Source organism: Bacillus rossius, chromosome 10 (assembly GCF_032445375.1).
Source record: "Bacillus rossius redtenbacheri isolate Brsri chromosome 10, Brsri_v3, whole genome shotgun sequence".
NCBI classification, from domain to species: domain Eukaryota; kingdom Metazoa; phylum Arthropoda; class Insecta; order Phasmatodea; family Bacillidae; genus Bacillus; species Bacillus rossius.
This window is the reverse complement of record NC_086337.1, coordinates 5105936-5131818: the sequence shown is the minus strand read 5'-3', so window position 1 is coordinate 5131818 and position 25883 is coordinate 5105936. Positions and strand designations below refer to the sequence as shown.

Genomic DNA, 25883 nt, shown 5'->3' with positions numbered 1-25883 from the left:
TAGCATTCGTACAATATAAAATAAAGAATCGTCTATCGTGTAAAGTGGCTAATCTTTGTTATCCATGCTTACATTAAATTATAAATGGTCACATGTGGGATACAAAAATTGCGCCAAAATAATTTTAGCGCAATAAGTGGCGCCGTATTAAAAAGTCTGTTAAACGTTGTCTTTACTTATTCCATCAAACGCTGTGTCGAGTTGCTGAGTGTGTGTGGCTCGGATCGGCAAGTGTTATATTCCCTAGCCTCTGGTTAAAGGTCGGGAGTCCGCTACACATAAACATATCCGGGGCTTGTTTACTACCTCACGGCAAAAGTGGTACAGTATGGTTCACGTAAGTATTGGACCACTGGGAATTCCTCGGCAAAGATTAAAAATACGCTAGCTGATTTACTTTACTATTTAATGTTAAAACATTATACCAAAGTAAAAAGATGAACGTGTATAATACAACGAATAATATTACGTATGTAGGTTCAAGTTATAACAAAACATTTATATGTCTCCGCTTGTCAACACACGTGACCACGAGAAGTGTGCCGACGGAAATGAGTGAACTACTCAAGGTCACCAGAAATTTTATTTTTTTCCTAGCCTAAGTTAATTCTAAGTGTGTAGGGGAGGGTCCAGGTTAGGGGAGGACCTAAGTGTGTCTCAGGCCGAAGCCTATACACTCTACCATGCGGGTTTTTAACCATGCAGGACAAGGGCGCGTGCATCGTGTGCTATTGGGGTTTACTGGCCAGCCATGGCTGCAATTGGCGCCATGACTGACGCCCCATTGGTCGCCTAGCTTAAAAGCTAGCTAATGTGACCCAGGTAAAACCTGCATAGACACAGGGAAAACCCTGGGCCGGTTCATGCGGGGATCAATTAACATGCATTAAGCAAGCAGGTAACTACTGGACAAGAGGAAGAAGGGTCCAGGTAAGAAGAGTTGGAGGGGCTGAAAAATCAACCATGCTGGAGTTGGGTGCTTGGGCCTTGCGGCCCGCATTTAAAGGTTGGGAACTCCTGGGTTATTATTAACCAGGGGCGCAAGCACCCCCAGGGGCGGGCGACTTCACTCGTCAGCCCAGCCACAGCTGCCCAGGCAGCCACAGTTAAAACAGAAGTGGGCAGACGAGCCAGTAAACCGGCTCGAACTGCTGGCTCTCGGAGCGAAAGGCAGCCTGACATTGCACCATCTTCATCTTCCTTCTTCCAGTCAACAGCCAACGACCTTTCAAGCCAGGGTGGGGGTAAGTCGTTCAGGCGAATGAAGTATCTTGCGAGTCGGACCCTCTTGCCCCCCAAATTCCCGGGTCGGTTGAAGGTCGCGCCGCCCAGGCTACCACTGGCTCCAACAGGGCCCCAACTTGAAGGCGCCGCCATCTCTTCCTTCAGAATTCCGATGCTGTTCAGTTCCGTTGCGCGCGCGGCAGTCCACAGCTCCGCAAGTTCCAGCCCGCAGTTCGTCTACACTTCGCTACTAAGGCACATCGAGCTCCCCTGCGGTGCCTTCGCCGACGAAGCTGCTTTCTGCCGCGCGCCGAGCTACATTCAGGCTACCTTTCTCCCCGACAGCCGTGATAACGACTCCAAGGTCACCAGACTTCCCCCCTTTCGGCTTAATCGCCCCTCTCATCTCTGGCGCTTATATTCCACTCCTCCCGTCTACCCGGGTGTCTTGGTCGCATATTCTCGGCTCGCCTCTCCCCTCCCAGCGCTTGCCGTCAACCAAACCTATCCAAAATCAATCCCCAGCCGAGTCACGCTGGATAATGTCGCTGGACGGTGGGCTTAATCGGGTCCCCTGTCCGATGCTTTATTTGTGGGTTAAAAAAAATGTTAAGAACTAGTGTTTCAGAAAATAACACTGGGCTGGATTGGACCATAATTTGAAAACACTACAAGATAGAGGAATAATTTACGGAGATATCTTGTTAAGAATTTCACTGCGGACATTTTCTACGCCTAGGCTTTTTTCTGCCCGTTGCTTAGTTTGTTAGTGACAACGCAAAATTATCCTAATCGGCTGTCAACCATTTATTGCATTATTATTACAGTAGAACCTCGTTAATCCGTGACGCGCTAATTCGGGAATCGGATAATCCGGGACGATTTAAAAGTGCAGAAAAAAAAAAGAGAAGTAAATATTGTCAGCGCCTAAAATTAACGTCACGCGGGCCGGCGGCCGGCAAACACTGCAAGCCTTCGCATGGGCCGCCAAACTCTGCAACGAAGTTTGTACCGACTCTTTGTGTCGCCCCCCTTTCAGCTGTCACATTTGTCACTCTTTAAACTTGAGGGGGATGTCCTGACTTCTGCTTCCCGTCTCCCTTTGTTTGTTTCCACCCGCCAACGCACGGCAGGCGCCTGGCGAGTGACGTGTCTGGCTGGCATTCGGCTGGACGAAGTTTTGATGAGGGGGGAAGGGGGGGGGGGGGGCTACCCAAAATTTATGTGTGCAAGTTCAGCACGATCTTATCTTTCTCTCTTCGGCTGTTGTAAATGACCGTGAACTAATGGCTAGGCAGTGCCGTATTTTTTTAAGCCGAGACTAATTCGAAGACGGCCCTTACCGTGAACGGATTATCCGTGTTTATTACTTTTTTTTTTACAGGATTTTAATTATCCGGGCATCGGCGGGTCCCAATTAACACGAATAATGGAGAGTTTACTATTTTTTATCCATCTGCTGCCAAGGCGCAGTAAGCCTCGGTAGATGTTACGTCACATGACCTTGGCCTTAACCCAGCTGCACGCCGGTGTCTGAGAAGCTTGACAAGACCTTCCGGGCTTTTAATCGCTAGTCCGTGAAATTCGGTAATCCGTGATTATCTCGGTCCCGACCATCACGAATTAACGAGGTTCTACTGTTGTTATTATTATTATTATTATTCATTTATGATTGGGGGACATGGTTTGACCCGCGATATACCCGATTCCGCGATCTATCGGGGCGCGGTATACCGGGAGTTTACTGTATAACAATTAGTACTCGTTACTATCGTTACGTTACTCGTTACTTCTGATACCGCATAATTTGCTATGTTATGTTGCAGCAACGAATCCAGTCGTATTGCGTACGCGTGCAGTATGACGTCGTGTAAATAATAATAAATAGAATATAAACAATTAATAGTTTTTGTTAACCAAGAAACAATTAAATCTCACTAGAGCGGCTTTTTAATATTATCTCTTTTAAGATAACAACAACAAAAAACGTGAAAATATACGTGATTATAAAAACCAAAACATACATATTTCTAATTTGTAAAAAATACTTTCTTACGTTGTTTCTGTTCCAATATCAAACTTTGTCTACACACGGCACAGATAACTAACGGAAGCTTGATAAAATAAAGAAAGGATGGGATTCTATTTTAAAGCCACGCACTTAGGTGGCGACTGCACGGCTGAAGAATGTGACAGGTGTCAACGGCAAGATGTCTAGTGGCGAGCGAGAGGGGTGGAGATAAAGCAGACAAATAACAAAAGCGCGCTTCAAGCGATCACGCCGTAAATTCCTCAAAAATACCTCGTTATAGCCGTGTTCTCGCTATTACCGTGCTCGCTATAACGAGATTCTACTGTATTTATATTTTATTAATATTCTGTTTTCAACTAAATCAGATACAATTTTAATTATTTTTAAGCTATTAAATATTGCTTCAAGGAAAATAAGCTTCTTTTTTTATTTCTTTAGTTAATTGGTTTTATGTACATATTGTTTTTTATGTGATTAGATCTTCTTTAAAAATATGAAAACCAAGCCAATTCATACAATTCCTGCAGACCTTAGCACATTGAGCTGAAGACTGTCCGAGTGACCTCGTGTGCCCCAAGTGGCTGCCCATGCAACATTCGTTTAAAAACATAAACTATCTAAGAAACTGAAGACTATCTGAAAAAATACACTAACAAACCAGTTAAAAAATACACTAAATAAACTGTTAAAATGAACACTAAATAAAAGTAACTTTAAAATAAGCTGAAACAAACATTAGCAAAATAAATTTAACTGTAACAGTTAAAATATAATTACTTTAACAGAACCATAGTGGGCATAAATAGGCCAAACATTGATACTCAATGAATGACCCAGGAAACTGGGTGTCAGTGAGGTGACTCAGGTTACTCCTGTTTTCTCTGGCCATTCTGTTGTCACTCCTCATCTTGTAATGACCTTGATGATGAGGAGATGGTAACACCACTCACTCATTCATTTCATAGAAATGTTGAGAAGCTGTAAAACCACAGCTGGTCCATTCCACAGTAACTCACGTTACAAAATGACAATTAAAACAATATAATAAATAACACAAAGTACTGAATTATTTAACAAACTTAACTGTTTATATTTTTTATATAAGGCTTATAACTTAAAGAACATAGTCATATATATTTTTGGTAATATTGATTGTTAAAAACATAACTATGATTAAAGTATTATTGGTAACTCACATTACAGTTCATTGACAAGAGTTTCAAACAGAGTTGAAAATAGTGATGCACCGATTCCGATACCGATTATGCGATTAACGATAATCGCCGATAATTACATTTTACCGATTAATCGTTATCACCGATTATTTAAATACCGATACCGATGTAAGTTGTATTTTACGCATCCTTTATTTTCTGGTCAGATTTCGTAGACATATTTCGCCGCATATCTTACGCCAGATTTTAAATAAAAAAAATTAGGCGCACACTCACTATTTTAATTTAGTATTCATTCCCGCCGCTATTTATTTTGTAAACACGCAACTAAGAACCATAGATACCTGCATACAGATAAAAGTTGTACTGCCAACTTTAGAATAAGAAAGCATTTAAGTGGTTACGATTACAATCAGGTTTAGCAGCGCTAGCGATCATAGTGAGAAATAATGAAAACGTCCGAAAGGAGAGAGCGGTTTTTTTAGCACCAAATGTTTGCGAACTTCAGTGTTGGCTAACTTTCCTGTTATTGGCGTCTTTGTTGACATCATATAATCTATGGAAGTATTCCGAAGGTGTTGTGTTTTTAAACAAAATGTTTATTATTGCGAAAACGTATTTCTGAAAACAAGACTGTTTTAAACAATGGCGACGCGGGAAAAGAGAAGTGAAGTGTGGAAACATTTTACTACAAGCCAAGAAGACGATAGTAAAGCAATATGTTTATATTGTGGTGCTGTAATATCACGTGGTGGTTCTTGCCGATCAAGCTACACAACCACCAACATGTTGCATCATGTTAAGACACGGCATCCTCAGCAATTTGCATTTGCAGAAAGTACAAGCCAGGCGTGTTCTACTGAGAGGGAACATTCGGTTGCTGGCCCTTCTCAGAAGAAAGTTAAAGTAAGTCTACTTCAACCAACACTGCAAGACGTAGTCGAAAAGAAATTACTGTACAATTCCAATGATCCACGAGCTCAGGAATTTACCACATTGATTGCTGAAATGATATGTGTAGACATGCAACCATATGACATTGTGAATAATGATGGTTTTGGGCGTCTCATGTCTAAAGCAGTTCCGAGATACAACATTCCTTCAAGGAAACACATGGCCGATACAGTAATTCCAAAAATGTATGAGAAAGTGAAAAATAAAGTTAGAGAGAGACTTTCTAATCTTGACAATGTTGCTGTCACAACAGATTTGTGGACAAGTGAGGCTTCGTCTCAGATGAATGATTTCATTAGTGTCACAGCCCATGGAGCAGAGCTGTCTCAGAAGGTACATTTCTGCCTTGAAGTTTTACCTTTTGATGGTGATTTGCACACTGCAGTAAACATTGCAGACAATCTCTTGCACATATTTGAAGACTGGGAGATAGGCTATAAAGTATGTGCAGTTGTTACTGATAATGCATCTAATATGAAATGTGCCGTAAGAGATCACCTCAAACTGCCTAATATTCCATGCTTAGCTCACAGTGTTCAGCTTGTACTCAAAGATGGGCTGCTGAATCAACGTCCAGTTCGTGAACTGCTTGCGGCATTCAGGAGCATTGTAGGGCATTTCAGTCATTCAACAGCAGCCAAAAAAATTCTTGTCGATGCACAGAAAAAGGTAAACGAACCTCAGCACGTACTTATTCAAGATATTGCGACACGATGGGACTCTACTCTTCATATGTTACGACGTCTTGTAGAACAGCGTCTTTCCATCACGGTTGCTCTCCAAAATTGCTCGAAGTTTAGGTGTCAGATTACAGCTGAAAATTGGTTGCTTGCCGAGCAATTAGTAGATCTTCTTACATACTTTGAAGATGTGACCAAGACAGTCAGCAGTGAAAAAGCATCTGTAGCAGATGCTATACCACTAGTCAACAGCCTAAATCACATGCTGGAAATGAAGATAATGGAGGTTAAAGCCGTTAAAGATGCCACTAAATCTTTTGCAACCGATTTGAAACATTCACTCGGCTCACGTCTTGGTGAATTGTAAAAGACTGAGATTTTCCTAGTAGCTACGATGCTTGATCCTCGTTATAAACACCATCCATTCCAAAATCCTGACAGCATTGAAACAGTTAAAAATAGTTTGAATGATAGCATGACACTGCAAAAATGTGATCAGACTTCTGAGTCAACTGGCACTTCTAGATGTGCCATTTCTTCACCTGGTCCTTCTGCTACACAGAAGGGAATTTGGCAGATGTTCCAGAAAATGGTTGATAAGTCTATAGCTGCTACAACAGCTTCAACTAGGGGTAAGTACCACATACACTGTGCTACAGTCAACAAATCTTATTATTTAATTGCTAAACCAAATATTTGTCATTTTGTAATTTTATTATTTACAGGTAATGTAATTGAAGAACTGGACAGTTACATGAAGCAGCCAACACTCGACCTAGGGACAGACCCGATTGAATTCTGGTTAAAAGATGTAAATTACCCACATCTGAAGAAGGCAGCACTGAAAAATCTTATAATACCCCTTGGATCTGTGTGCTCAGAGAGATTGTTTTCATCAGCAGGAAACATTCTCCAAGAGAAGCGCAACAGGATGTTGCCTGAGAACTTAAGAAAGCTTGTTTTTTTAAATTCAAATTTGCCAGTGTTGAATTATGACTACTAAATGTCAACTGCGTGTTTCACATGATATATTTACTTTTAAGAATAAAAATAAATAATATAAGCCTGTGAAGATATTTTAATTCTTAGTATTGCTTGATATATTATTATTTGTTTAATTTAGCTGTTGGAAAATGAAAATGTGATAAAATAATCGGTAATCGGTTTGTATCGGTATCGGCCGATGTTTATGTTGGTTATCTGTATCGTTTCGGTAATCGGTAAAGCCTTATCGGTGCATCACTAGTTGAAAACGTGATTAATTCTCCTCTGGTAAACAATGTGTTGGCTTTAGGATTTTATATGTAACTCAACTAACTTATACGAACATATGGTAGTGTGACATATAGTTGTTTGTTTGTAAATAATAACATAACAGTTTTTTAAAAAAGTAACTCACGTTACATTTCACAGTAACTCACGTTACAGAGACAAAATAATAACATCCAACATTGGTCAGTTTTATGGATATTGTTTGTTCTATTGCTATGGGTTCTATAAATTAATTACACAAAACACCCAAGAAGCGTAAAACAATGTTTCACTATATACAGAAATTCACATTATTACAGAGTCAAACTTAAAATGTCCACGAGCAGTTACAATTACTGGTGGATTCACAGTTTTTATGATTTGAGCTCTACTGTAGTAGATTTTGTCTTTAGTGTCAGGCCATTTCCACAGCTGACCTTCTTTGGTCATTACGTTCACCTTGTAATCTTCTGAATCTATTTCAGTAACGATTCCTGGAAATAGCAAACTATCATATTTCACAACCACCCAGTCATCCACTTTAATCACATCTTCTACCAGTTTCTCAAATAGTTTCTCACCAAATTTAGTTTCTGCTGTAGTTATGTGTCCTATAGTTTCACCATTACAAATTTCTAAGTTGTGTGTCTTTGCAATATTTGGGAATGGCTTACAGTTCTTCACTAAAGATGGCACATTTAATTTGTGATTTCTGTGAACAATTTCTTCACTGTTCATCAAAATCACATGAACCTTTGACGATGGATCTACTGCATTCACAAAGTCGGTGGCATTATGTACAATTGACTTCCTGCTCTTGACTTTCAACCAAATTTGACGCTTGATGGCTCCTCCAATCCCGTCAACTGGCCCCTTGCCGTGTGAAGTAGCAAAATAGTTCCAAGATATTTTCTTCTTGTGTTCATTTGCAAGAGTTATCATAGCTTCTGCGATGTATCTATTCTTGAACTGTGAACTAGGCCCATCAGACCAAATCCTGACATCACTTACTGATGGTGGTAACTCTTCAAGAAGTCTATGAATATATGCTATCACTGTGTTTTTGGAATGGTCAAGAACATCAGAGGCAATTACATATCCTGGATTAACAACTCCTGAATGCCATATAGCAGCTGTGAACAAACTGACTTGAGCATGTTGCCAATGAGCACTCTGTATCTCATCTTGAGCCGTGCAGGTGTAGTTTTCCGAGAAATCTACTTGAATGAGTGCTACTTGTGGAGTTGATTCAACTGCTGCTCGTTCTGTTTGGTAAGCTTTTGACTGTGCTCTCTTTAAGTAACAGTGTTCTAAGAATGGTGGGCCAATAGTAAGTATATGATCAACCAAATCCTGCAATTGTCCGTCTTCCTGCACTTTTAATAGTCTTCCGTCGCACTCCTTCCATACAAACCAATTCACATCCGATGAGTTCTCTGAAGCAGCACAAATTTCATGAAGTTTTGAAGGCATTAAATCTTTGCAGGTCTCACATTCGCCAAACCAACAATTTATTGTGGCATCCTTACATACGAAAGATTTTGGTAGGTCGTTAGTGTATTCTGGGAACTCTGGCACAAATTTGTGGAGAGCATTAACAGCGTCAATAAAGTTTTCGTGGTAACGACACAAACATACATTGTGAGGGAGCTTGTTGCTCAACATTACATGCTTCGGCCGAAGTTCTGCAAACTTGCTCCTTCCAATGACTGTGCCATTTTCATGACAAAACATTGCATGAGCCTCTGCCAATGAAAACATAAGGTGTCGAATTTGCATTTTTGTCTTGCTTTTGTTCTCTCTGATAGTTACTACATCTTTCCGTCCAGGAGCCTGGCGGCTAATTTCATCGTTTTCGTAAAAGTGAATTACAGCATTCCTAGTATCAGGGTTTAAAGATTTTGCTGTGGAAGGTGCTGTACTGGTTGGCAGAGGCTGGACATAAGACTCAAATAACTTCTTAATGACAACCGTTTTCTTCCTTGGTGATTTTGGAAGTGCTCTTTTAAGTCGAGCAGTGGCCTTCCCTAGACTAGATGAGTTCTTAAAAGGTGGAGAAGCAGTATTAGATGTTTCAGGAGTGTTTTGATTTGAAGTTTCTTTCAATTTTTTTCTATACTTAGCTACTCTCTCCCTCCCTTGCTTTTTTCTTTCTAATTCCATTATTTTCTTCTCACGCTTACCTAATGCCTGTTCTTTTAGCTTCTTTCGTTCTCTGTATTTCTTTGTAGTCTCTCTGTGCTTTAGCTTGTACTCTTCGTACTTGCCCTCATCCTTAAGTTTCTGCCTTTTCTTCCTCATCTTTTCAGCTGCAGTTAAAGGCATTCTAGAACAAAATCACAAAATAAAATAATAACAGGATAGGAACATAAAATGCATACAGTTGTAGCAACCAAAGTTACAGTCATTTCCCCTTATGTAAATTAATTAAATATTAATAATTTATTATACCATATTGTAATATTCAGTACTGAGGTTAAGTATGCTCTTGGCATGCAAATATATTTGCATGTAGACAAAGCACATAAGTTCACATTTTCAGTAATTCTCATTTAACATTTAATGTTGGTTAACAAAACAATCAGATTCCTCTAAACGTTTACATTATTATTTATATTAATACAGTAAAATGAAAATTTTACGCTTTTATCTTTGTAATAGATGTTAACTAAAACTATTATGCTCTCTTTGCTAGCAATAAATTTGCTTCCTTTAACCCAGTGCATGGACACAGTAACTCACGTTACATAATTCAATAATCATTTACTATAAGAAATATTAATTAATTAATTTCTAGTAAAATTTCTTTAAAGTAGTCATGCGTAAAAGTATGAGAATATGCAATATTAATTTCTTTGTATGCATACAAAAAGCACAGCGACAAAAATTAATGTTTTCAGTAACTCACATTACACTTTTTAGGTTAGTTATCAAAATACATTATAATTAAACTTAAAGCTTACACAGTCATTTATATTTTATATCATAAACTGAAAACAAGATTGTGCTCTTCAATTACCAATATCTAATAATACAACATACTACTTTATTTTTCAGTTTTCTTACCTTGAAGTTGATATATATTCTTACTAGAAACAGGTATCTTCACATATGGCTGGAAACAATGGCCACCAGCAGGAAACACATGCTCATAGAGGAATTGAACAGGGTCAAATAACACTGCTGAAATACCCTAGATACCAATAACGAAAACACAAATTCCCCATCAGATTTTTTCCCCGCCACTAATTATGTCCTGTGTTTCATGGAATGACCCGGCTCTTTTTTTTGCACACTGTCATAAGAATGGATGCTGAATTAACTTGTTCACCTGTAGTTTATAAACTAAATTGAGGGAATACAAGTGAATACAAGAGTAAAAAAAACAGGCTTGAAATAGTTAAACTATACTATTATGAAACTGTAACTATCTTGTTTGTTCGAGCTTGATGCAAAAACTACTACACAAATTTTTATAAAACTTATTTGTGTTTAAAAGCTTATTTTTTAACTTTAAAACTGGTGTATGTTCTATCTCACTGCGGTGACGGAGCCAGAGATATGTAACAAGACGACCGCGTATCTGCCTGGATGATTGCTGTCATTTACTTGGCGAGACCCGTCCGTCGCGGTGGCCAGTGAACTAACGGTGCTCTTACCAGTTTAGTTCTGAATTTCCTCAATAAATGGCATTGCCTGGAATTTGAAACGCATTATCGCTTTGTGCATCCTTCACGTAAAAACTACTGGACCAATTTGTATGAAAAGCATATGATTAGACTTAAAAAGTTGTACATATTTTATCTCTAGAACATGAGAGCAGCGTGAAAGACAGGAAAGATTATGTTGTATTGAAACAAACATGGCATCAAAGATATTTAAATTTTTAGGTGCTATAAAAAATTACGAACGAGGGGATATTTTTTTAACACACTTTTGTTATCTTCACTTGTAACTAACTATGTAATCAAATCTTGAAATTTGATTTTAACCTACTTCTAATTGTCGTATGGATTTTAAAAGCTTTAATTTTATATATTCTATTAAGGAGGATTATTTAAACTTTTAACTTAATTCTTAATTTTTTTTACTAAATCAATGTCTGCCAACCCCAACACTTGAATTGTTAGCCACATGACCTTGTGCCACCGATTAGAATTTTTGGCACAATTCTAAATTTGAATTTTGAAAAATAATTTTTCCAGTGGTTTTTGCAGCTAAAAAACTTATTCTTTTTCCACCTGTACACTCCCGTCTAATCTTTGTTTGTTTGTTTGTTTGTAGTACAACCCTTCGTCTAAAGTTTTTTTTTTTTTAACGTGCTTCTGTTACCCAGACTGTCCTTACTCACCATTTTGGCACAAAAATCTTCAATTTCTTTCAGATTTTTTTTTTTCTAATCAGAAACAGTTGGTTTTCCTATTACTAAATCTTGCACGATTCTAATTAATGATTCACCTGCATCAATACGAAATAAGGCTTGGTGTTTTTGCTCCATTGTTACAGTTTAGTAGCCATTACGTTGCTCTTAATAAGTGCACACAACACAACACTCGCACTGAATAACAATAACTGTCATGAGCACCTATCATTGGCACGAGTAACCATCGACTGAAGGGAACAAAACAAAACAACTCGCAGATGTAGAGTGAGTCACAGACAATGAGCGGTAAGACTCCCGGCAACAGTGGGCAAGAGGACCCTCTTAGAAATGTGTTTTCTTATTTTCCTTTGTCACAACATTCTTCTTCATCATTTATTTATTTATTTTTTTTTTTTTTTAGATCCGTCCGGATTAAACGGATGTCCGGACTAGCGGGGCCCGGATTAGCGAGACACTACTGTACTTCAAAGCTCTTATTGCACTACTTGAAAGTAACTAATTCGTTGGTGTTTTACTACAGAATAGTGTGCATAGTTATTTGCATTCTGCTTTTAATTGTGCTTTTTAATCAGCACTTACTTATCCTTAATAATTTCATTTCTTTGGTGTTCCCCAGTTAAGCGCCCACGTTGCAGTGCGGGCATGATGTGTCAGTGTTAGTGTGGATGTGCAGGAACGCACAGCGCGAACTGAACGACATCAAGTTTGAGTTCCTGGTGGGGAAGGACTCGGCGGAGGGCATCGCGTCGGAGCTGGTGAGCGCGGGGCTGGTGGACGGGCGCGACATCGTCGTCATTGCTGCCAACCTGCAGAAGCTCATCGACAGCGCGGGCCAGATGAAGTCCGTCACCTTCCCCCTGGTATGCCACACGCTGGCAGTTGTTGTGTTTTAAATAGTCCGCGTCATCCAGTTTTATTTGTCCGTTAACATTCTTTATTTGGTTTCAATTATGGTTCTTGTTAGGAGAGAAATATTTAAAGTTTTCTGTGAATATTTTTTGTCATTACAGAAATATCATTATATTAATTTTATTATTTATTTCAGGAAAATTTTTAATGTATGTAGAATTTCATGTTCAGAATATGTTTTGTTTATTTTAATGGAATTTTCAAGCATAACTGTAGGTTAGTTCAGTTTTTCATGTACAGTCAAACCTCTCTGAAACGACCCCTCATGGTTCCCAAGAATAGGGTCTTAATAGAGGGGGGGTCGTAATAGATGTTTTCCGAAATTTTCAGTTGATTTCACACCCATCCCCCCCCCCCCCCTCACTTTCCAAACCGCTACTCGCTAAGAAACCAGCCGTACAATGGCAGGATGCTGTCACTCACAATGCTAGACGGCTTTGCTTTAAACCCACTTCAACCTCATGACAAGTCCGTCGCCCTACAGGCCACCTCTAAAGAAAATATGTGTTAGTTTACATGTACGTTTTCTGCTTGCCGTAGTTAAATACACTAGAACCCCGATGTCACGAACCCCGTATTTAAAGAAGCAGTGATTTTACGAATACATTCTCGGGAACCATCAAAAAAATGTACATTTTGACCAAAATGTGAAAATCAGAAAAAAATTAAAAACAAAATGAAATGAAAGATTATTAAAATCTGTTAATTTTAACACACAGCGTATTTTTGTGTCGGCTTTAATACTTCTAATAATGTTCATGTAAGAATAAATGAAAAATAATGGGACATTTCCTTTAAAAATATGGCAGCGGTAGGTACTGCAACGCGAGTGGGCGATCACGAAGCTCGCCCGGCTGGCTGGCGGCAGCGACTTCATGACGCATAAGCTCACCCCTCCTTCCTCTCAGTAACATTCTTCAAGGCTAGCTCATCCCTCCCAGACACACAAACCATCTAGTGTCCTCCCTTATAACACCCCAACTTCGTTCTCCTTTGAAAAACCTTCAGTGAGAAAATGCTCTTTTCACCCTCCCTTCTCCCGTAAAATTGGGGTACTAAAGTGGTGAGGGAGGGGTAGGATTGTTGTAAATATTTTCGGACCCCTCCCTTCCCAACAAACCACGCCCAAAAAAAAGTATGTCAAAATATGTCACTTTTCACACCAAGTTCGAGTTCAGTAATCTCTGGCAAGAAATTTACAAGCTTTCAAACTTAAATATAAACGTATTTTAATAGCAAGGGTCCTATGAAAAGGAATATATCGAATAAAATCAAACTGCTGTCACCAAAGCAAGCATAAAACGGCCCAATGCGTGGTCGCTTCGTTATTGCTCGCGCGAGAGGCGAGACGTGGAATGTTAGAAGAAAGATAAATGCAGGGGAGACAGACGGCAGCCTGTGTGTTTCCTGCGTGGGGAATAAGTGGCGTAGCCTTTTTTTTATGCTGGGTGAAGCGACCTTTTTCTTTCAACCCACGGGAAAAGATAATTGCTTGAGCTGTCAAAATAAACATCGCTGCGGCAGTTAAAACAAGTCGAGGCAGGCGTGCATCCAGTCGGTCGCTGTGTATATCTACTCGAAAAACATATTTCTCAATTCATAACAAGATTCCTTATAACCTACACGTATTGCCGGATGTTTTCAGCCTGATCCATTCATGTTCTTTAGCCACGTTTTAAATGAAAACACCTGGTGGGCCAGTGTTGTGCCCTGTTTTGCGGACACATAAAGCTTTTATCAATTTGCTGACAGTTTTAATATATTTTTACTCTCCTCGTTAAAATGAAGCAGATAACGTGATTGTTAACAAGTACAAGCAGCATCGAAGATCGGCCGCAGCGCACGGTACGGGGAGAGGGTGAGCCGACTACCATGTTCACACGCTGCGGCCGGAGGGTTTTTCCTGCATTGAGGGTATGTGGAATGGGGGTTGTCAAGCTCTGACAGCGGTCGACAGAAAGTGGTATCTATTTTTAGATATGCGCTGCCTACGGCAGTACAGTACTCGGCAAGAGAAACGCAGTAACACGCTACTCACCACAAGAAACTTATTTTCTGTCAGATTTTCTTCCGATTTTCGGCAATTTTTTCACGGTTCCTCGAAATCGGGTTGTAATAGAGAGGTGGTCGCAATAAATGGGGTCGCAACAATAAGGTTTTACTGTATTTTCTCTATGCTAGTGCAACATTTTGTCATATACGTATATCTGGGGAAAAAAAGCAAATCATGAATTTTTTATTATTATTATTTGGTATTTGAAATGATTACTAAACCAGAAATGGATTATATGTTTATGTTTATTTATTGGGAAGAAAGGGTTTTTCTGAAATATTTGGGAAAAGGGTTTTATGCAGGGGCGAATCCAGAATCCAGGGTTGACTTATTTGGGGAGGGGGGGGGTGACACCGGTAGTCTGTACCTAATGTAATGCAAGTTTATTACTTCAGAAGTCGTATTATCCAGGTCATGTTTTACCCTTCTGGGGGGGGGGGGGGGGTCACGTGCCTCGTGGCCTTGTACCCTCCTCTAAATCCACCTGTGGTTATGTGTTTGTGTGTCGTCACATGGTACAGGTAGACATAGTTGTAACTTAATAGAAACTAAATAATCAATTATGTTATTTGAGGATGTACCTGTATATGTATGAGTATTAAAGACGACCATAGGCAGAGTAGTATTACCTAGTTAGAGCTACAGAATTTGTTTTGGCCCACTTGAAACCAGAGGAGTGGGGGGAACAGGTTGGTTCAGGAGCACACAGAGGTTATGCAAGTTAGGGTGATTATTCATCACCATGTAAGTCACCCTTCATCTCTATCAATTTTTTTTGTTTCTTTACCCCTTATCCATCTCCACCACTTACCCTCTCTCCCACTACCCTTCTCTTCCAACTCCCTCGCTGCTTCCTTCCTTATCTCTTCCTGTACCCTCTCTCTGCCCCTGCCCACCTCTTACCCTCCCCTTCTAACATCCTTTCTCAGCTTCCTCTCTCCTCTTCTCTCTGTCTCTGTCTCTCTGTCTCTCTCCTCCAACTCCCTTGCTCTCCTTCCGACCCCAACTTGAGAAGTGAATAACTTAAAAATATATATATATATATATTTGCTGGTAATAATAATGAATGCCTTTTATTCAGTTCTTATTAGGTGTGCAAGGTTCATTTATGCAGATTACCCTCAGTTAAGCTACTCAAGAAATTTCTGGGTCTTTACTTAAAATTCAACCAAATATCATGTATTAATATACTCGTTTAGCTGTTAACTGAGTTAATGTGAGTTTCCATCCCTTACCCATTATAATACATACATAACTTGCAATTGCTTTAGTATGTGGCTACTGTAGTATTAGTTTTTATTATTTATTTCTTATAATTTAGTGTGAACAAAATTTTAATTTATTTATTTCAAGCAATTTGTTATTGGTGTGCCTCGACTAAACACTGACCCGGCAGGAGAACAGGCAGTCAGGTAACCAGACACTACTGCTCCAGCATGAAGCTACTGTGCTACTCAGGGGCGGGTGACTTGCTGGTGGTCGCTGAGGGTCATACTGGGGCGTACTGTATCTTTGGCGTGACTTGAAATTAGAACTAAGAACGGAAAACCAATTTTTAGGAATTGGAACCGAACCGGAACTGGAAACAAAGTAGAACAGGCACATCACTAAATGATTAGCATCAATTTAAATTTGAGGAACATGATAGTGAGAGCAGGCTTAATAATTAAAAAAGCTAATGTAGATTTCAGAAGCATTTACTAGTGCCGTAAAATTCTATGTGATGAAATTCTGACAGTACGATGACAGTGAACTGTGCATATATAACAAACTTAAAAAAATATATTAAAATAATTTTCCAAAACTAAATTTAAAATCACTGTTACGAACGTGAGCAAGGCCGCGACACGTGCAGGTGCACAGCTGGCTGACCTCATGTGGCCGCGCAACATGAGATGTGCCGTGCGCACCTGGGTCGCCGCTTCCCTTCCCTCCAGCCCTCAGCTCCCTGCGCGGCGCTGTTAGTTTGGCATTCGAAACCTGACAGCTGCGGAGTTACGCGAGCCGCCGACACGTGTTTCGAGAGATTTCTGCCGTCGGGTCGGCGCGGAATGACGCGACTGGCCCCAGCCGCGCTCGTGAATTCTGGAAGGGCGCCTGGGTCTATGTATAAGCGGAGGATGCCGGCCTCTGGAGTTCATTCGGGAGTTTTCCCGCGGCGGAGTTTCTGGGATGATAGTGCCACGGTGCGGCAGAGCAGCGAAGTCCTTGGACAAAGGTTCCAGGGCAGAGAGTTCAATTCCGGGCGATAGTGTCGCGGGCGCGGCGGAGTTACGAGCGAAGTTACGAGCGAGGCGTCGAGTGGGATCTCGGCGAAGGGAAGTGCGACGGTGGCGGCAGAGTCCCGCGGCGGAGGTCCACGAGGGGTGCTGCGGCGAGAGTTGCGCCAGAGGTGCGGCCCAGCGAGGTGTGCGGTGTGTGAGGACATGAGATACTGAGTGACTGGGGAATGAACATTTCTACGTGTAATTGATTATTAGCATATTTAGTTTATTTGTTAGTGATGTAAATAGTGGCAATAAATAAAAATAAAACTGTGTGTTAGTAAAATCTTTAATTGGGCTATCCTTTACGAACCCGATCGTATCAATACCATGATTCACAAAATTACAACCATCATCACGCGTAAGTAAACAGTACCTTACTTTCTCCATAAACACCTTTGTCATATCAAGAAAAGGTTCTCTTTTCTCCAAACAAAACGTTTACTAAATGTTTAAATAACAAATTATTTAAAATTACAGTAACGATAATTCTGTTACAAATGGGTTGTGCAACCATTTAACTTTTTTCTCTGACACACCAAAATTTAATTTAGTGGTAGAAATTTACATAATTTACACTGTTCACTCCTCAGTCATAACAGGGTAAACCCGCGTTATGTAATAACTTTGTTACAATTCACTCTCCTGATCACTGGGGTGCAACTAGTGGATCTTTTGGCTTCAGAAGGCGAAATAATGTTTTTGTCTGGATATTAGTACCTCTGTTTTTTTTTTAATTTTACTTTTGATTATTTTCATATTGGATATTTTATATATTGAATAACAAAAAAAATATATAACATGGATTTATAATCACATTATTAAAAGAATGGGCCGGCCCTTATTAGACAATTATATGGATGATTAACACAATTTAAATAAAATCATAACAAAAAACATCTAAAGGAGTTGCAGTCCCAGAAACTTTGGATCAACGTCGTGGTTCAGTGCTAGTCCGAAAAGGTTAAAAAAACTGAAGGGCTGGTGGTTTGACGATTGCTGGACAACTGGAACAGCTGACTGGACGTTCGAGGGTCTTCTTAGTCATCCGGCCCTTGGAAACTGATCTGGTCCTTGGAATGTGTCCGGTTCTTGGACCCTGTCTGTGAACAGATCCGAAACACACATGTTCAGGACTGGTTCACAGACAGTTGGTGAAATAGGCAGAAATGCCTTCTAATCACGATGATGATCAGGGGTAAAAGTTGTCAAAACTCACCAAACAGGGAGATGGCTTCTAGGATCTGCCCGGATGTGCTGAGCTCGCGAACGTGCGGTTGTTGCGGACATTTCCATGATTCAAACAAATTAATTAATAACTGATGATGAATAAAACATGACTACTCCTATGAGGTAGAGAAACATGTACTGACTAAAGACTAATCACTACAGGTGTGGGAATTATATCCCTTGTCTAGCTGATAACATCTTAAAAGTAAAACAGAGAGGCATCTTGATGACAGAGATACGAAGTGGCCAGTCCAGAATCGCAGCACGCAGTAAGTTTGGGGCGGCAGCGACTCTTAATTAAAAGGCAAAATTAAAGAAAGAGGGGAGCCTTCGGCTTCCGGACCGAAAGGTTCCGAAGATTACCGTGGGGCTTGTCGAGAAATACTGACTTCGATATCTCGAAGTTGGTGGTACTGGCCGATGTCAGCGCGACCTACTGAGGTGTGTCTGAACCAAGTAGAGGTTGACTCGCACGAGGCGACAGTTAAAGCATGGGGCTTATGGGGTGGACTAGGCCAGCGCTCTGGTGGCCTGGGAAGGAACTACGGGGTACTGGTTGCTGCGGGAGACGCCAGAGGGTAGGCGTTCCACGGGCGTTCAAACTCCCAGGGGAAGTGATTCGCAAAACTACCGCTAAGTGGCATAAGCATGTACATTTGTGACCAGTGTGGTGGCCTTGGAGACAGGCCGACCCTGGCCGGGGTTAGTGGCCGGTCATCGCTCTGGGCGGTGTTCCCAGGAAAACTTGGAGAGGTGGGGTGTGTGGGGGCTGCTGATGACAGTGGGAAAGATGCTCTACAGGACCCGGAGGGGTGACTGAATGTTGGTGAAAACGTCAGGCGAGGTCTTAGAAGCAGCCTGTCCTGAGAGCTTGCAGGACATAGCAGTTCTCGTCACGGATCACAGGCGGATTACAGGCGACGTTCGTGCGCCAAGGCGTGGATAAATGGATACACTGTCTGACTCGCAAAAGACTCTGCAAAAATTGAATCTAGGGCTGGGAAAAATTGGGGAGACAGGTCTGACAAAGATTGAATGGGAGTGTACAGGAGGAGGAAAAAGTTTAATTTCTTGCAGCAAAAGAATGACTGAAGACATTATTTTTAAATAAAAATTCTAATTTATAATTGTGCCAAAATACTAGTTGGCGGCACAACACCAACTGTGATTTTTTTTTTTTTTTAAATAATTAACACTACACATTTTTCTATTAATTTTCCCATTTAATCACTTGTAATACTGTATTTACTCGCGTAAAGGCCCCCCCTTTTTTTTCCAAATTTTCGACTCCAAAAAAGGGGAATTTGGAGGAAAAAATAGATTTTTCTTTTTTTCAGGTATGAAAAACTAACATTTAATAAAAGCAAAATGAAATACCGCCACAACTAATTTAAACGCCAATTAAATTTTGATTAAATGAATCAGCTGGCGGAACGACTGGCAAGTCGTGCGTCTTTGTTCAAATGAGGGAGGGTGGGGGAGGCAGCGAGTCCGCAGGGGGGTGAGAGGCAGAGGCGTGGCTTAACCTCCCTCCTGCCTGCCAGCCAGCCAACCAGACACCACTTCCCTTCCTCCTTCACTTCCCCTCTTCTTCTCCGACAACACTGCACATCAACACAAGCGCGCGAGTCATGCTTTCTTTATCTTTATGTCGTTTGAGATACGACTAACTGCGTAAGTCTGCCATGCCTAACGACCGCCCTACTGAGAGCGGACAAACTATAATACCAGTCTCTGTATCACTGCCGCTTACAAAATCACCTCCCGCCGCTCACAATATGTACATGGCTTGCTGTTTGATGCATGCCAAGCTGCCCTGCCATCAGATAAACCCAGAAAAACACGTTTTTAAATGTTTTCTCAAAAATGTTTACAAAACAAGGCGTATACGTGGGCGGGGCCTTTACGCGAGCAAATATGGTATTTCTATTCCCAATTGTTCCATGCATGGGTTTCTTTAGTAAGGGCATAATTACTTGACCGGCTAGGTTTTCTATATTTTCTGTCATTAACAATGATCTGCGTATCCAAGGTAAGTGACTTTTTAAGGCACATGGAATCAGAAATTTGACCCAGACGGCATCCCAGGCTGACATGTTCACCTCCTGGGCTGTGGGAACTACTGGCAAAACTATTGAGTCAGCCTGTCTTCAAAGACCCTAGATAAGAAGTATGTGAAAGCACGTAAAAACTTTAATAAGAAAAAAAATTGAGTAAAATTATCTTGAGAAAACTTTTTATAATAAAGTAAAGAAACCATCAAATATTAAAGAGCGTTAAATAAATACTATAAACTATTTTTATCAAACCTGTTGTAAATGCACAAATACTCATCAAAAGTATAAACAGCTGTTAATTTACATAATCATAAAAAACATAACCAATCTTTGTTTCTGATCATTAAATATTTATTATGTTTTTATAAACTCATTTACATAGTGCAAAAGGCAGTTCCCTAGGTTGTTACAACATTCTTTAAATTTTTTTGTGCAATGAGGAAGATAGATTCAAAATGTTATTTTGGACATACGTCATTGCTGGTTACGCTGTATGTCGTAAGAAACCTCGATAACAGAGAAAAATGATTAAAATAAAGAAAATTGACACTCGGCCAATGTAAAAAAAAATTAAAAACACAAGTAGCGCAGAAAATTCCGTCTTGGGAAGCGTACTGTGCAGCTCTGTGCTCTGTGCTCTGTGCTCTGTGCTCTGTGCTCTGTGCTCTGTGTTGAGTATAATAGTTATTACTGTCTTGTTGTTTTAGCCCACGATCTTCATCTGTGCAGCAATCTCTTTTTGAGTAATTTCATCCACAGAATTTTCTATGCTGCTTATTTTTTTTATTTCTTGACATTAGCTTCTTTGAGCTGTTTCCTCAGTGTTTGTATAGTTATAATTTTTGTATTTTTGATTTTTTTTTCTCAGTTATTAAGGTTTATTATTAGATACAGTGTGACCAATAGTAGAACAACATCTTTAATCAGCTTCCTGATGAAAAACGTTTGTCGTCATCCAATCCAGAGGATTCTAGGAATGACACATACCTTTGAATATATATACTGTATAGAAGTCGCGAGTGGATAGGATTTAATCTACGTTTTTCAGAAGAGTATGAAGAGCAGCTTGGGAACTTCACCGCTGCAGTGCGCTGCCGTAACATCCTGTATCGTCTTAGTTGTTATTTACGCGTTAGAGCGCAGCTCTGTCGCCCGCTGTCATTTCCCGCACCCCCCATCTATCATTCACTGCAGCTCAAGGTCGTTCAACGGGAGGGGGAAGGGGTGTTTGAAGAGTTCGACACTTGTCCGCTAGGGACCACCACAAGTCGATGCCCTAGAGATGGTGGCGATTGCGGCGGTGAATTAACCAACTATCTCAAAACCGTATTAGAAATTTTAACCTGGGCTGGCGACTTCTATACAGTATATATATTCAAAGCACATACTGAGCAGCCACTCTGGTCTACTGGCGTGCCGTTTCAGAACTACACTGAATCATTGTCAGTCAGGGTCACATCACTGGGCCAAATATTTTTAGAACAGCATCAGGGGTAATAAACACACTTTCCTTCTTAATTTTTATGTCAAAGGAACAACTTAATGTTTGGTGATAATAAAATTCAAGAGTAATTTGTCAGCACGTTAGAGATAGCAAATTTCAACCACTCTTACAATGAGAAACCAAGTTGTTATGTTGCTATGGATAAACCACGTTGCTATGACTCCTTCGTGATTGTTGTCAGGCTCACGCCGTCTGCATCTCTGTTCTCTTCTGTCTCCCACCGTGTTTCCACGCCCAGCAATGTGTGCATTGCTTTAGAAGTGTAATGTTACCTCAAAAATGCCATTAACGACAGTGAGGACATAACAAGAAACAAATATGCTAAGGACAAGATCATGCTTCAAGTGAAAAATATCCACACAGTTTCAGCCCACCCTTGGGCCGTGTCGTACTAGTTGTCACTCTCTCCTGATTGGCTTTGGGGTGTAACATTTTCCTTAATTGGATAAAACTTTCTCATTAAGTACAGATTTATCCTGTAGGAAAGCAACTTGCTCTTTCAAATATTACTAATGGTTTATTATAATATTGAGAAGGAAAAAACTGAATAAAATATTTTTAAGTATCACAGGAAAATGTAAGGAGAGAATTTATGCTCATGGAAATTTTCTAAATGGCAAGGAGTAAGAGGTACAAAAATGCACAAAAAAATTAGATTTTCTGTAACAATGTGAGTATCCTGTGAAAATACCTAAGTTAAATTTTGTCAGTAAATGTGTTTGTTTTCAGAACTCGGGCTACGCAAACAACGAAGTTCCTGACGACAAGACGCTGGTGGGGTTTGCTCAGATATCAGTTGTGGACTGAAGTTGAGGGTGACTCGTCTCGCCACGTCAGTGACTCGTATCGCTCGCCGCGTCTCATCACCGCCTGCACTCAGACGGCTAGGCAGTGATACGTAGTACTTTATGCGTAGAACATTTGCTGTTGGTTTGAAGCAGGTCTAAGCAGAGAAGAATTCTATGGTGCTGTTCGACATAATGACAAATTGTAACTCCTCTAGTGGCTTAGTGTAAAGTATTCTTTTGTTATCAGAGTAATTGAGTGTACATTATTAAGCTTGGAAAATGATCACAAGCATGTATGTAAGTTTTGGTAAAGCTGCCTGTGTTCTGCTGTACAAAGGAAAAAAAGTGTGTACATTAATATTAAGCTGGATGAATTGTAAATATTTCACGTCTGAAACTGGTTGTGGCTTTAAACTTAAACACGGATCTGCCTATTGCTGACGTCTTACAAACAATGCTGTAGATTATTTGTAGTGCTGTATTGCATCAACTTATGTTTAATGTTTATGTTCAAATTTTGTGAGGGTAATTTCCTAGATTGGCTCCTTTTCAATGAAAAAAATATATATTTTTTTTTGGGCCCTACAAATATTACTTTAGTTTCAAAAAAAAAAACAGTGTTTTAAAATTGCTGCTGGATTCTGACAAACTGGCAAATGGGCGGGGTCACGAATTTGAAGAATATTGTGGGGTGAAAGCCATTAAAAATGAAAAAAAAAAAATTGATTGAAAAGTTATTTGAATCACTATATCAAGATACTTCAGTGAATGTTATAATTTTACACCAATGGATCGATTCCAAATTTATTCGGTTCCGATTCCAAAATTTCCCTCATTTCCATGTTTAATTATGATTCTAATTCCCAATTTTAAAAAACCATGAATTTGTGTTCTTGCTCAATTCCTCTCTCCTGCCATGCTATTTGACAGTCCTGTTTGTTGTGTTTAACTTGATTTACGTCCGTGAACGTGTACATTGTCATTAAAACACTAACTGATCATGAAATATTTTCTGTTCAACGTGATTCAAATTCGCAGTAGATTTAATGACACAAAAAGTCAGGGTCATAGCAAATGAAACATAAACACGAACGTAAAAGCAGTGCATTTTGTACAAATAAATTTTACCTGCGGAAAGCAACATGTTATGCACAAACATTAAATCTTAAGCATTTAATTTAATGACTTTATATATGCATATATCCAATTTTAAACCAACTTATTTTAAGCAAAACATATTTACTTAAAAGTATCAAACATATAACCAGAAAAAAGCTTTAGTATGCGAGACTGTAAAAAATAAAACTAAAATGTTTATGGATAACACGGTTGGCCAGCCTGCTTTAAATTGTTTACTTCAAAATGGCATCATGTTGGTAATGAAAGGTATGTTTACGAGTCAAGAGAAAAGTTATTTTAATGTTGCATTTATGAAATAAAGTTATTATTGAAATGAGTTTACAAGTTTTCCCTGCAAGTGCAGAGACCTAAGTTCACGTGGTTGGTACAGTGTGATTGCAGTTGTCAACTTACCTTCAAATAACGTACCTTGTCTTTTGTACATTGTTGCTAGGCGAGTTGTGCAAACATTGTCAGCTTACTGGCCAGAAAATACTGCAGTTGTGGCAAGAATCACTTTATTTATTTGAATCTTTTTTACATCCAAATGATTGAACTACCATTCTAAATCTGAAACGATTTCTTCAGTTTGAGAATCGATGGTTCTGATTCCAGGTATAATCTATGGAATCGAAGCATTGACATGCCCATCCGTAATATTTACCCATTCAACTAAAGTATCATGGAATCAGGGTCTATGTATACAGGAACAAATGCACAAGATGTAACTACAAAGTGCAACAAAAGGTGAGCATTCACCTTTGTTGGAGGCTGGTATATCTTATTTTCTTTGAGTACAAAATGGAGACACGTATGTTCGTCTCGACTGAACATGAATTCCGCTGAGTGCCCAACGTATTGAGAAATGTTCCAACCATTCAAACTCTCTTCCCCAAACACCAGCCATGCTAACATCAAGCCTTTACGTGTGACCATAAATTTCTGCTCACAGCTTATTGATGCTTACAATAAGCAATCACTACACTAAGTATTTCATGAAAAATGAACTCAATTTCATGATTTTTGCCTCCATTGTGAATTGTTTATCACTACATGAGTCTAAATACTTCTTAAAATACAACACAAATCCACAATAATTCTATACATTAAAAAATTTCAATTGATTCAAATGCAAAAACCTTAACATTAACTGTATAGCTGCAGTTGTATATACAGCCTTAAAATAACTCATAAAACCGTTTCTATAATTAATAAAATACCTGACTTGACACACATACTATGAAAACAACACCACACATTTTCTTAGCATGGCGCTAATAAAGTAACCTTTTGAACCATAAAGCTTTTTCAGGTAATTTGTTATTGTAATATTGAACTCCTGTTTGTACCAACTACCACAATAGTTAATAGAACTGAAATGTAACATATATGAAATGACTTTTTTGATAGAAGCTACTAATCCTAAATAATTACCTACGTTATTGTATTCATTATATGTAACAATGTTAAATTTTAATACACATGGGACATGATGAGTACAGTATGTAGTATTCCGTTCATGTTAAGTGTTTCGGAAAGTTATTGATAATTTCAATCTTGTAGTTCTCTAAAAGACATTGATGATTTTCCCTTGAATACTACAAATTCATTATGTGTTTAAGCCCTACACGCACATATTGTTCACATTCTTGTTTTTAAAGTTTTACATGGTTTTCGTAGTATCTAAGTAATGTCTGCAGTCTTACAAGTGCAGGGCACAACTTGGGATGCAGTGTACTAGTAGTATACGTTCAGGGTGTTAAGTGGACTGGCAGGCCAGCTCTGAGGGCATGTCAGCACAGTTCCTATACTAGTTGAGCTCCTCTCTGGCCTGGCTGGTGCGTGCTTGCTCGTCGCATTCTCCTTGGCAGTCTTTTTTTAATAGTTCAAAAATAATAAATGGGCTGAAGGAATTTTTCAGCAGCGCATTAAGGCTCACAATAAAAAAGGGAAGTGAAGAGGAAACTGGTCAAAGCTGCCACGTTTTTGTTGAGACTGGCCACAAATATTCAGACTGAAAGGGGAGGTTTTGGAGTTAGTGTTCTTGCATTTCCCGAAGAGTGTACATATTTATTATGTACTTACTGTTGAGTTTTGCATCAAAAAATGGCTCCCGAAAAATGTAAAGCATTAGACTTATCCACAAAAATTTGCGATAATACAAGCATGTGAAAGCTCGTCAACACTTTTTACTATCTTAAATAACAAGGACAAAATAAAAGATGCGATGTTGAAAGGTAGCATGCCTGAAAATAGCAA

The 25883-nt window shown here is 39.5% G+C and overlaps 2 protein-coding genes across 3 annotated transcripts in view; both read left to right on the top strand.

The window, feature by feature from the left end:
* The window catches only part of LOC134535736 (serine/threonine-protein kinase OSR1), a 275004-nt gene extending 250329 nt beyond the window's left edge, over window positions 1-24675 (top strand). Inside the window, exons 11-12 of one of the 2 annotated variants that reach the window (XM_063374969.1) lie at window positions 12374-12560; window positions 22447-24675. In XM_063374969.1, the coding sequence (XP_063231039.1) occupies window positions 12374-12560; window positions 22447-22524 (265 nt within the window). In that variant the 3' untranslated portion in view covers window positions 22525-24675. The remainder of the gene's footprint in view (window positions 1-12373; window positions 12561-22446) is intronic. The other variant, XM_063374971.1, reaches the window with a different exon arrangement.
* Window positions 4529-7133, top strand: LOC134535739 (zinc finger BED domain-containing protein 4-like). The gene is made up of 2 exons (XM_063374972.1): window positions 4529-6697; window positions 6791-7133. The coding sequence occupies exon 1, from the start codon at window positions 5077-5079 to the stop codon at window positions 6430-6432; it is 1356 nt and encodes a 451-aa protein (XP_063231042.1). The 5' UTR covers window positions 4529-5076; the 3' UTR covers window positions 6433-6697; window positions 6791-7133.
* Window positions 24676-25883: the final 1208 nt, after the last annotated feature.

Excerpts from the sequence above, each read along its gene's own strand:
- LOC134535739 (XM_063374972.1), top strand. The coding sequence starts at position 5,077 with ATGGCGACGCGGGAAAAGAGAAGTGAAGTGTGGAAACATTTTACTACA.